The sequence below is a fragment of the Xyrauchen texanus genome, chromosome 1 (assembly GCF_025860055.1).
Source record: "Xyrauchen texanus isolate HMW12.3.18 chromosome 1, RBS_HiC_50CHRs, whole genome shotgun sequence".
NCBI classification, from domain to species: domain Eukaryota; kingdom Metazoa; phylum Chordata; class Actinopteri; order Cypriniformes; family Catostomidae; genus Xyrauchen; species Xyrauchen texanus.
In genome coordinates this window covers 35,037,556-35,050,568 of record NC_068276.1, presented here as the reverse complement: position 1 = coordinate 35,050,568, position 13,013 = coordinate 35,037,556, and the positions used below count along the sequence as shown (strand labels likewise).

Below are 13,013 nucleotides of genomic sequence, written 5' to 3'. Positions count from 1 at the left end.
TCATATGCATCAACCCCAGCGGCGCGGCCGCTGCGGAGGATGCCATATGCCCCAGGAGCTGTTGGAAACGTTTTAGCGGGACCACGGCGCCTGGCTTGAAGGAAGTGAGGCATTTCAGCACTGACTGAGCAGGCTCGTTGGAGAGACGTGCTGTCATTGAGACTGAGAAAAGAGATGCTGTGGACCGGGGAGAGCTTGCTCTTTTCCCAGTTGACCTGAAGCCCCAAACGGCTGAGGTGGCCGAGCACCTGGTCTCTGTGTGCACATAGTAACTCTCGGGAGTGGGCCAGTATGAGCCAGTCGTCGAGGTAATTGAGCGTGCGTATGCCGGCTTCTCGGAGCGGGGCAAGAGCTGCCTCTGCGACTTTCGTGAAGACGCGAGGGGACAGAGACAGGCCGAAGGGGAGGACTTTGCACTGATACGCCTGGCCGTCAAACGCGAACCGTAGGAAGGGTCGATGTCGAGGGCGAATTGAGACGTGGAAGTACGCGTTCTTCAGGTCTACCGCTGCGAAACAATCTAGATGCCGGACACCAGATAGAATTTGTTTCTGGGTGAGCATTTTGAACGGGAGTTTGGACAAGGTCCGATTGAAAACTCACAGGTCCAAGATCGTTTGTAAGCTGGCACCTTTCTTGGGTACAACAAAGTAAGGGCTGTAGAAACCCTTCTTCGTTTCGGTTGGAGGGACAGGCTCTATCGCATCCTTTAATAGAAGGGAGGCGATTTCTTCGTGCAGGGAATGGGCATGTTGGCCGTGTACGCCCACGAAGGGCAAACTGGCAAACTGAATTGCGTAACCGAGTCGAATGGTCCGGTGCAGCCAGCGTGACGGGTTGGGCAGTGAAAGCCACGTCTCTAAACTCTGTGCTAGGGGCACCAAGGGGATGAGTTTTTTGGACGTACCCAGCGGGGCTTCGCAGCGGTGCGGAACAGGTAACACGACGTCGGGAGGCAACGTGGCGTCCCGAGGCTCTGGTGCTGAGGATAAACTCAAAGCAATTACCTTGCTCCGCACATCCGACAGGGGGCGGGTTCGTGACTGAGGAGGAGGTCTGATGCTGGCGTCCTCTGGACTCGTCTGAACCGGCCGGCCGGGGAACAGTCGTGGGACTGAAGGCAGGGACACCGCGTCCATGGAGCCGGGACTGTTGAGGCCTGAAAGCAGAGTGCCGTGAGAATGGCATTTGCGGGCCAGGTGACCCCAGAGACAACAAGGAAATAGCTCTACAGAGTGTAAAGAATTTAACAAAAAATTCTCCTCCCGGCCCTCCACCGGGGAACGGAGTGGTCTTACCAGCTCCGGAGCTAACGTCTCGGTCTCTGGGTCTGTCATCTCAGGAGCGCCTGGGAGCCTTCTGGGTCCTCAAGGGGTTCCGTGAGACGATGGGCGTCCAACTTCTGCGGGGAGCTCAACGCTGGGGCTGAGAGCTGGGCCCACTCACTTGTTAGTTGAGGTGGAGCACCACTTTCTTTCTTTCTTGAAAGCCGCAGGAGGACGCCCTCGGCAAGCAGACAGGCCATGGCCCCTGGCGGCAGGTTTGCGGCAGGGCAGGATGCTTTTTTGCTTGAAAATAGCCTTCGTCTGTTTCTTCACCACTGAGGACTGCTGGGTGAAGTCGTCAAGTGGTGTCGCCGAATGGACGGACCTGGGAGACGGGGGCCTCCCGTACTGCCTGTCCATCGTTGCGTTTCTGGACCACGGAGTGGCCATCGCCTGTTTGAGTGCAGTTCCTGCAGCACGTCAAGAACAGGACCACCCAAGTGCAGATTCTGAAGTACCCTGGCCCGGTGGACTTGCAGGAGGGGGTCATGGCGTGCAGGGGGGAGTGGTCTGGGACCGTTCTACCACCGAGGGTAGCGAGAGCGGAGGAGCAAGGAAGCTGGGCTTGCTCAGCTCATCATGCACGTCCGGGAAGGAATCCGGGGGGGGCGCGGCTGTGAGCGGCGCACATGCCCGCGGAACCAATTAAGCCTGGGGAAGCATAGCGGACCTTCTTGCATCAGGCTCAGACTGGGAAGGTGACGGCCCAGCCGAGTTATCCGCATCCGACGCCGCTGTTACGCTCTCCGATGCAGCGGTGATGTCATCATCCAATGCCGGGGAGCTCGAGGGACCGGACAGTAGGCTGTTAAGCGGACCGCACTAATCCCGAGCTCGGGGGAAGCAGGCAAGCGTGCCGGGGAGGCGTGAGGTTTTCGAGGAGATTTACCCAGCATAAGCGTCCCGTTATTGTCAATCCCGTAGGAAGGAGGCGAGGCGTGGCTGAAATGGCTCTCTCTCACTACAAGAGAAAGCAGAGATCGCAACGCTGCCGCGGTTATGTTCTCACACTGAAAACATAACCCATTGGAGAGAATGCTCATCCCGAGCTCAGACGGAAACAAGCAAGCGTGCTGGGGAGGTGGGGGATTTCGAGGGGGTTCACCCGGCGAAACGGAGCCCGTCACTGTCCCCAGATAGTTTTCATCGCCCGCGGCGCCTGCCTCAATCCCGTAGGAAGGAGGCGAGGCACGGGGGGGGCGGCTGAAGCGCCTTTTTCTCACTACAAGAAAAAGCCTACGACCGCAATGCTGTCATGGCTATGTTCTCGTACTGAAAACATAGGCCATTCATAAAAACGCTGCCTGCGTGTGATCGCAACCCAGGAATGCAAGGCAGTTTTTATGGCCGTCAGAGGTGGGGAGAATCAACGCATCCAGAAACTACCCAGAGGCGGAAAATCGTCTTTAAAAAGACGCGTTCTGAGAAGGACGTTCAACGCCGCTGTGTTTTGCTTTTTTAGAGCGAAATTCACTCTTTTAGAATAAATGTCTGCGCTGTCGAAGCTCCTAGGGGCAAGAATGCACAGCCGTGCACGAATGAGAAAGCCGCTGTTATGCGCCATCAGATCCAACAGCATGCAGAGCATCAGAGGATTAAACAGGAACTGGGTGTGTAACTCGCAGCAGACTGCATGCACGACCATCGGCTCCGAAGAAATTTTCTGAATGAACTCCCGTATTTGCGCCGCTTAAATACCCGTATGTCCGGGGGCGGGACATGCAAATACTGGTTGCCAACTCTCATTGGCCTTTTTTCATAGTTCAGATGTGAATATCGGCGCTCAAGAGAGACCCCTAGTGTCGATTCTCTGACACTACGTGGAGAGAGCGGCAGAAGGGGAACTACAGTTCTGATGATCTTTTAAGTATCATGTAATATAATAGTGCCTGTTAATGTTAATGAAAATTATTATAAACTTATATTAATTGGTTAGAAATATGAAGAAATATACATGGGTTCGCTTTTGAACTACAGAAACAGCTCTTTTCTGAAGGGAAAACTTTGAAGTGTCACTACCAAGTGTTTGCTTGTAAACCGTTATTTCATCGATTTAAACTACATAACCTTTAGAATTTAAGGCTTTTTTTCTTTCTTTCTCAACCTTCTGATAGGGCTTTGTCAATCCAACATTCAAAGTTTGTTTTGATGAAACTTTATTTTCTAGTTTAATATGTGTTACCTTAGGGTTCAGTTTCTACTGTTTTGAAAGCTAAAGGTTATTATTAGATATTGGCCATTTATGAATGAATGTGTTAAAGTTTTATCCTGTTCCAACTTAATAATCACTTAAATAAGTGTTTGAACAAAGTCTTGAGGCCTCTTTCTCTCCTGAGGCACTAGTTACACATAAATAATGCAGTAAATAATAATTAATCAAATGCTTATGATCTAAGCCATCATTTAAAACATATTAAATATCCTATTTCTGAATAGAAAGTTAATGCTCCATTTCTGACACCCATTATCAAGTTTACTAACAAGTATTAAGCCAGTAATTCATGCCAAGTCAAACTTTTACTTACAAAAGTTATTGATTTGATTGACACTTATTAAGTGATTACTATATATTCAGTAAACTTAAAGATTTTGCATAGTTTTTATTGTAATTGAAACATGTACAAACATTTTACTATTTTAAAGATATTTTAGATACCCTAACCTTACCCCTAAACATAACCACATTTCAACAATAAGGTAAACATAAGCAGATTAATATAGACATATATGACCATTTTTGTTACAATATACAAATGTATAAATATTTTGAAGCTGCATATCCCACCCCTACACCGAAATCTAACCTTAACAATTCCTTAAGCATATAAAAAACTTAACAGTCAGATAAATTAAATCGATGAACGATGATGTGCTGCATTCCAGTTTCTCCCTGATGACATATACTACCTTTGTGTGAGGTATATAGAGAGAGAAATGTAAGTTATTAATTGCTGGAAATCTTCTCCTGACGCACTTTCGTGAAGGTCCTGTCATATTTAATTCAAACCAAAACATTACGGAACTCTGCAGGTCGTAATGTGTCACGAGACATGCCGTAAAACTTGTCAAAATGCTTTTTTGTGGCAATTTTGTTTTATCTGATATCAGTGTGGATGACAGCTGTTATGGCAGAGATTATTTTAATTAATGATATATCAATATCCACGGTTCTATCATTGGAGAGAGCGTAACGGTTAACTAGCAAATTACAACAGTTAAGTCACCATTTGTGGATACCATACAAATGATTGGGGAAGGCTGTAAATTGACACCTACCTGTCGTACGTGACATCTCTTGTTAAATGTAAATTTATATGAATGTGTATGGACTGTCACGTTGTACTATTTTATGCTAAATATGTAGGCCCCCCTTAGAAGGGGCACTACAGCTGTTGAGGATGGAGATTTTTGAATAAAACACTTGAATTTGGGTCTATTCCTCAAACAGCGCTACCTGAAACGTGGATTATAGCTCGCAACTAAAATTGATTACTTTTATGATGGTTTAATGACACTTTTGTGAATTATTTATTTATTTTATATTGTTAAAACTCTGTTTGTGTCCCATGGCAATCAAAATACAAATTAATTGTTTGATGAATGATTAAGCGATGGCAGAATTTGTATTCATTTTATTCAAGTTTATTGTTGGTTAAAGTTATATAATCCTTTGAAAGTGTCAGTCAGATCAATAACTTGTGTAAGTAAAATATTGACTTTAGAGATGGAAGTCACATTGTCTTAATTTTTATATTTTAACAATTCATTAGTATCAACTATACTTGAATACCACCTAATGAATGCAAAACAAAGGAATAATATGAGTAGGTAATTTTTCACTTTAGATCAAGGTGTCAAATTGTCTTACAGCAAATAGCTTTGTAAAGCCAGTACTATCATGAATTACTGGCTTAATACTGTTAGTAAACTTGATGATTTATGGGTCCACTTACACTCACAGTTCAAATCTCGTTGCCTAATGACACTTACAGTGTGCTCAGAAAGTATTCAGACCCCTTACTTTTTTCACATTTTATTATGTTGCAGCCTTAAGCTAAAATGCTTTAAATTGTTTTTTTTTTTTTTTTTACATCACTCTACACTCCATACACCATAATGATGAAGCAAAAAACAGATTTTTCATTACTTTGCAAATTTATTAAAAATAAATAAACTGAAATATCACATTGACATAAGTATTCAGACCCTAAACTCAGTACTTAGTTGAAGCACTTTTGGCAGTGATTACAGCCTTAAGTCATTTTGGGTATGATGCGCCGAGCAACCCAGTCCCTGATGCTGAAAAACACCCCCACATCATGATGCTTCCACCATCATGCTTCATCGTTGCGATGGTATTGTGCAGGTGATGAGTGGGGCCTGGTTTCCTCCTGACATGATGCATGAAATTAAGGCCAATCAGTTCAATCTTTGTTTCATCACACCAGATAATCTCATTTCTCACAGTCTGAGCGTCCTTTAGGTGCTTTTTTGGAAATTCCAAGTGGGCTTTCATTTGCCTTACGCTGAGTAGAGGCTTCTGTCTGGCCACTCTGCTATAAAGCCTAGAGCAGTGGAGTGTTGCAGTGATGGTTGTCCTTCTGAAAGTTTCTCCCATCTCCACACATGATCTCTGGAGCTCAACCAGAGTGACCATCAGGTTCTTGGTCACCTCTCTTACTAAGGCCCTTCTTCCCTGATTGCTCAGTTTGCTCAGAGTCCTGATTGTTCCAAACGTCTTCTATTTAAGACTTATGGAGGCCACTGTGCTCTTCGGAAACTTCAATGCATCTGAAATTTTTTGTAGCCTTCCCCAGATCTGTGCCTCAACATACTCCTGACTCTGAGCTCTGCAGGAAGTTCCTTTGACCTCATGGCTTGGTTTTTACTCTGATATGCATTTTCAGCTGTGAGGCCTTATATAGACAGGTTTGAATATATAAATCATGTCCAATCAATTGAATTTGCCACAGGTGGACTCCAATCAAATTGTAGAAACATCTCAAAGATGATCCAGTGGAATGGGATGCACCTGAGCTAAATTTCAAGTGTCATAGCAAGGGGTCTGAATACCTGTCAATGTGATATTTCAGTATTTTCTTTTGAATAAATTTGCAAAGTTAAGAAAAATCTGGTTTTATTTGTCATTATGGGGTATGGAGTCTAGATTGATGTGAAACATTTTTTAATAATTCAAAGCATTTTAACATAAGGCTGCAACATTACAAATTGTGAAAAAAATCAATTATGGGGTCTGAATACATTCTGGATGCACTGTAATCTGTTACAGTTGAACAACAGCATAAAGTGAGACAAAACTGGATACTCAAGATATGAGAGAACTGAAATTAGGAATAATTTATATTATGACTTTGCAAAGCAGTGAACAGCTGACTAACTAAACGTCTGATATCAGTAGTCCTAATGTTAAATTTGAGTTTTTGTGTTCTGTAGGAAAACCTGTTGCAGTCAGTGCTCCCTGTGTACATCTCCATGAAGATGAAGCTGGCCATAATGGAACGCTGCAAGTGTAAGGAAGAACAGCAGCGTATGGTTCGAGACAACAACTTCCACAGCCTTTATGTGAAGAGGCATGAGAACGTCAGGTAACACATGCTTCTGCACAGACACAGTCATTGTACAGTAGCCTTTATGCAAAACTATAGCTGTTTGTGTTGTCCAGACTCTGAGTCTCATTAATCAAGTCCTGATATTGAATGAATGCTCAGTCTGTTAGTCCCAACTCTCAGAGTGCTCATCATGGGGCCACTCGTTTAATTAATTTCATTTCCCACCAACCCCAAGTGGAGGGAGAGGAACGGGACATCTATTAATATCTTTGTCCCTTGTTCACAATGGCTGGTTCTCAGGCAGCTATTTATATTTATATATATAGCCCAGTAGCCTCCCTTTACATCTGCTCGGATATAACCCAAACACACTCACCTGTGTGTGTGTGTGTGTGTGTGTGTGTGTGTGTGTGTGTGTGTGTGTGTGTGTGTGTGTGTGTGTGTGTGTGTGTGTGTGTGTGTGTGTGTGTGTGTGTGTGTGTGTGTGTGTGTGTGTGAGAGAGAGAGAGAGAGAGAGAGAGAGAGAGAGAGAGAGAGTAAACAATAGAGAACTGTTCACCTGCCAGGATTCATAGAATCTGCTCTCTTTTTGAAATTGTTCATTAGGCGGGTGATGACATGGATTGTGGCTTGTAGTCTGCACTAAAAACAGCTTGGGTCTCAAGCCCCGTACACACATGCAGTGACTTTATCGGTTGAAGTCGCTTGTCATTGTACTGTAAAGTCGCTCATGGGCGTTCCTTCTGCTGTAGCTCTAATGTTATTGGTAGACTGCACGTCTGGCTTAAGTCTTGAAAATCTTATCACAGATGAGGCATTTTGCCAGTAAAACTAAGATATCATTCTAATTTGACAAGGAATCAGTTTTCTTATCCTTAAAAATGATTTTATATAACTTGCAGCAGTGCTCTATGCATCATATCACTAGTAAGATAAACAATCTATTAATGTACAAATTAAACTCACTCAGGCTTCTGACATTTTATTTTTCTCGCATTTAAAAAAAAATTATACAGAACAGTGAAATTTCTCACAGAAACTTCTCCTTTGTCTTGTCTTGCATATAATCAACTCCAGTATCTCACAGGAGACAAATGACATCTGGCTCCAATGACACCCTCTTCACTCGTATTGGTGTTACTACCAAAAGTCGCTCCTCATTTTTTTTTTCTTCAACTTTTTCAGTCGTGTTGCCGGAAGTCACCAGCTCTCATTGAAAATAATGAGATCTAGTCGCTTTGTCGCTGGAAGTCATTGCATGTGTGTACGGGGCTTCTAGTGTTACAGCTATTGAACACTTAGGGCTTTTTCTCCACATTAAAAAGGGCTCAGCTGAAGTCATGTCAAGTCCTGAATCTCTCTTCTCCTTTTTTTGACCTGACCAAAGGTTCACAGGGAACAGATTAATTTCCCTTTTTGCTTCAGTTTCAAATTGAGCTTGTAAAACATATGATTGTGCCTTTTTTCGTCTTCCCTTCTCTTTTTGCTAGTATCCTGTATGCCGACATTGTGGGTTTTACACGTTTGGCCAGTGACTGTTCTCCCAAGGAGCTTGTGATCATGCTGAATGAGCTTTTTGGGAAATTTGACCAGATTGCAAAAGTAAGTATTAATTTAAAGTAGTACTGCCAGCGTTTAACTTTTTAACGCATGTGATTAATTTATAATGTCTGTGTGAGTTCTGAACACTGGTTAGAGGGTGGAACCCTTGCGATGTGTCCAGCAGGGACATTACACTCATATACACACTACATACAAACACACAACAAACACTGATGGACTTGTGACAAAAGTTACGTTCTTCATGTCTTTTGTAAGTCAGCATTTTACCACAAAAGCATGTCACTTCTTACAAGCTTGCTGCGCATCTTGTTCTCCCATGGAGGGTCTGTTGACGCTACGCTCAAATTTCACATAATTTCAACTTTGTACCCATTGCCGCTGAGTTTCTGAAGCATCAGCTAATCATTACCAGGCAATTCAGATTAATTATATTTCTATTGGCAGTGCCAGCGCTTAAAACAGAACGAGACACTCTTTTCCTATGGAGTTCAATGCGGCACATGCTGCTCTGAAATAAATCATGTGCATGCATTACATATCCAAAGTGAAAAGACTTGTGACAATAAATATTGTGGAGGATGAGGGTTTAAGAGATTTAATGCACATTGCAATGAAAAGTAGTTCTATCAGTCAGTCAACATCCCACTTAGACTTTGGTAAATTTTTTATTTTACTTGAATTGGTGCTATTTTAGTGAATTTCTGTCTTTGTACTTTGAAGTTTGGAACAATTTTATATTGTTACATATTTTTTTGTTCTATTGTGTTGTTCTTTCCAAAGAAGGAAATAAATGCATTTTGACAGGAAGTAAGTACTGTATATATAGTCAAATGTCAGCACTTTTAAAATCTGAGATTAAGAAGAAAAATCAATAAAATAAAATTAAAATAAAATAAAAGATTAAAAATAAAATAAGATTAAAATAAAAATCTTTTTTATTATTATTTGTGTTACAATTATGTGTCTGTATAATTTCTAATTTGATTTCTACTTAATTAATTGGTTAATTGTACATTGTAGTTGTCCTTAAAGATTGCTAATGTGTGATTGTGTTTTTTTTTCCTGTAGGAGAACGAGTGTATGCGAATAAAAATTCTTGGTGACTGTTATTACTGTGTGTCCGGCCTTCCCGTTTCTCTACCAAAACATGTAAAAAACTGTGTTAAAATGGGCCTGGACATGTGTGAAGCTATCAAGTAAGTTTATATGTACACAATGATACAGACACATTTATACCAGTAGTTACATCATCATTAGCACAGCATCTCTTAATATGTTGACGTGACGCAATGCAACGACTTGAGACTGTCTACAATGGTTGCATCAAAATTACATGCAGATAATATGGACCAATCAGCTGTGAGCTCAAGTAGACTTCAGCAACAGTTCAATGGAAAAATAACCTGTATCCCATATTGTTTTGTTTTCAGTGGAAATTCATGTTTTTCATGATTAATGATTTTATGATATTTGGTAAGCAAAATCAATTTATTACAGACGGATGGGATAATAAGGTGACACGAGTAGCACGTGTCCAGTGTAGATAAGATGTGATAAGTGTTTCCTTGAAACTGTGTCGGACTCAAGGTTGATTATTTTTCTAATTATCACCCACAGGCTGGTGCGTGAGGCAACAGGTGTGGATATAAACATGCGAGTTGGTGTGCACTCCGGAAACGTCCTCTGTGGTGTGATTGGCTTACGGAAGTGGCAGTTTGATGTATGGTCACATGATGTCACCTTAGCCAATCATATGGAGTCTGGAGGGTTACCAGGGTAGGCACAATAGCATCACTTATCAAATGAGTAGTGAGAAGTATTTGTTTTAAAGCTGCGCACAGAACACTTGTATTGACATAATGGCCTACTTGAGGCCTAAACACACAGCAAGTGCTCTGTATTACATACGACAACAGTATTATTTGTTACTATGTGTTTTTTGCTCTCTCTGTTAGCCGAGTTCACATCACGGAGGCGACTCTGAAGCACTTGAACAAAGCATATGAGGTGGAGGAGGGAAATGGTCATCTGAGAGACCCCTACCTTAAAGAGCTCAACATCAAGACTTACCTGGTCATAGATCCAAGGGTCAGAAATTTACATCATACATTAGCAGTGGGTGCATGGCACATACTGTATATACAGTATATGGCGCTGAACATGTGTACACCTGCACGTGTTGATTTGTTATTTTCGTGTGTTTAGTCAAAAGACCAATCTCTGATGGCTTCTAGTGTTACTAAGCCTCGTGTGAGTGACGGTTTGAAGATGCGAGCGTCTGTGCGTATGACACGCTTCCTGGAGTCTTGGGGGGCAGTCAAACCTTTCGCCCACCTGCAGAGCCGAGAGGAATTCAGCACAGATGCCATGGTCAATGGCAAAGGTCGTTGCAAGGTCAGATACAAACACAGATGTGACAAGCAGCTCACTGTGTGTAGGATACAGCTCTGAGATTCAGCCTTTGTGACACATGCTCACTTTTGTATCTCTCCTTAGGACTTCCCTCTTAGATCAGTATCGACAAAAATTACAGAGAGGTGAGCATTGTTTGCGCATGTGTGTGTGAGGAGAATGTTTGAGACAGAAGGCTACTTTTTGGTTTTGGTTTGGGCTCACTGTAGCACCAATGTTGAAGTTGTCTTTCTGAATCGTTGCTCTCTGACAGCTTTGAGTCTCTTGAGGAGCCCTTCTCTTTACCTGCCCCTCCCTTGAGCACATATAAGTGAGTGTAGCCATATTGACTTAGCCAGCACTCTGGGGCATGCTGTTTCAACACTAACAATGCAATCTCTGACTGAGCCTCTGTTACTGGGCACACAGTTAGCATGGCCATAGCTGCACTCCCTCAATATACCTTCCTTTTCACACAACATTACCATGCACTGCTGGCTTCGATGAGTGTGTGTGTTTCTGCAAGCAAAGAAGAGAGGAGGAGAGAGTGAGACAGACAGAGAGAGAGAGAGTTAGGAAACACCATTTTCCTTCCTGAGCTGTGTTGAGGCACATTGCAAGAGGACCCTTGAAATCTCTCTGAGGGGTTTAAACTAACACACGGCATCCTGCCTGCCACAAGCCTCACACGTTCACATAAACTACTCTGAATTTCATGTTTTTAACCAATGCTATAGATCTCAAAAGCATTAGCGTCAGAACTACATTCTAAAAAGTCACATTTACGTAAGCTTACACAAATATGCCACATGGCCAAAATAACTCTTCAACAGCATCACAACAGCTACCATCTTCCCGGTGCAACAATATCACTGTAACAAATGCTTCTCTCTAAGCTCAGTACTGTCCCCTGTAGGAATAAATCTCAGATGACTAAGTTTGACGAAGAACTGCATGACAAGATGACTACCACCATCAACGATCTGAGCTCAAGCAAGTTAGTCTTAAACAAACATACTCGCAAACACATGATGGATCCACTTTTGGATGGAGTGAAGTCCAGTCCAAAACTAGTTTGCATTGCCCATCCAGTGCAGTTGAATGAACATAAATATTGAGTGTGTTTGCAGGCAGTGGGTGAAGTCTGAAGAGATCTCAGGCCCCATGCTGTGGTTTACTAAAAGAGATCTGGAAAAGCAGGTGAGTGTTTTACTTAAAGGGTTAGTTCACCCAAAAATGAAAATGCTCTCATCATTTACTCACCCGCCTTACATCCCAGATGTGTATGACACAAATTATGATTTTTAAAAGAATATTTCAGCTCTGTAGGTTCTCACAATGGAAGTGATGTGTCTCACAATGCTCCAAATTCCACTTAAATGGAGCTTAAAAGTAATCCATATGACTCCAGTGGTTAAATCCATGTGTTCAGACATAATATGTTAAGTGTGGGTGAGGAACAGATACATAAGTATTATGTAAGTCATTTTTGTCATAAATTCTTCTCTCTGCCAGTAAGGGGTGATAATCATTAAGACTGTGAATCACCAAAAATAGAAGAAGAATGGGAACGTGAAACTGACGTGGAGATTGATTGAGCAGGGAGGAGAATTTATAGTAAAAAAAAGAATTTAAACTTAAATTTTCATGTGTTTCTCACCCACACCTATCATATCACTTTAGAAGACATTTTGAAGAGTCGTCTGGAGTACTTTTATGTTGCCCTTATGTGGATTTTGGAGCTTCAAAACTTTGACACCCATTCACTTGTATGGACCTAAAGAGCTGAAATATTCTTCTAAAAATCTTTGTGTTCTGCAGAAGAAACAAAAGTCATACACATCTGGGATGGCATGGGGGTGTGTAAATGATGAGAGAATTTTCATTTATGGGGAACTTTTCCTTTAAGGCTGGAAAATAATGGAATGTATGTAATGAATGACTATTGAAGTGTGTGTGTGGGTCTTTTAGTACAGGACTATAGAGATGCCAAGCTTTAAATACTACATCGGCTGTGCCACGTTCATCTTCATCTGTATCTTTGTCATCCAGATGTTTGTTACCAAGCAGTAAGTGGCATTAATGTACAAATAAAATCTCTGAATGTGTATTGATGTGCTGTAATCATCAGCCCTGAATAATATATGTCTTTATGTCTCTGTCA

General features: G+C 42.3%; 1 protein-coding gene across 3 annotated transcripts in view; it reads left to right on the top strand.

Annotated features, from left to right (window-relative positions):
- Positions 1-13,013, top strand: part of LOC127637311 (adenylate cyclase type 2-like) — a 105,303-nt gene that overhangs the window by 81,284 nt on the left and 11,006 nt on the right. For 2 of the 3 annotated variants that reach the window (XM_052118422.1, XM_052118348.1), the window contains 11 exons: positions 6,780-6,931; positions 8,386-8,497; positions 9,527-9,654; positions 10,076-10,234; positions 10,414-10,546; positions 10,664-10,852; positions 10,955-10,995; positions 11,124-11,180; positions 11,766-11,846; positions 11,980-12,049; positions 12,821-12,918. In XM_052118422.1, the coding sequence (XP_051974382.1) occupies positions 6,780-6,931; positions 8,386-8,497; positions 9,527-9,654; positions 10,076-10,234; positions 10,414-10,546; positions 10,664-10,852; positions 10,955-10,995; positions 11,124-11,180; positions 11,766-11,846; positions 11,980-12,049; positions 12,821-12,918 (1,220 nt within the window). The remainder of the gene's footprint in view (positions 1-6,779; positions 6,932-8,385; positions 8,498-9,526; positions 9,655-10,075; positions 10,235-10,413; positions 10,547-10,663; positions 10,853-10,954; positions 10,996-11,123; positions 11,181-11,765; positions 11,847-11,979; positions 12,050-12,820; positions 12,919-13,013) is intronic. The other variant, XM_052118490.1, reaches the window with a different exon arrangement.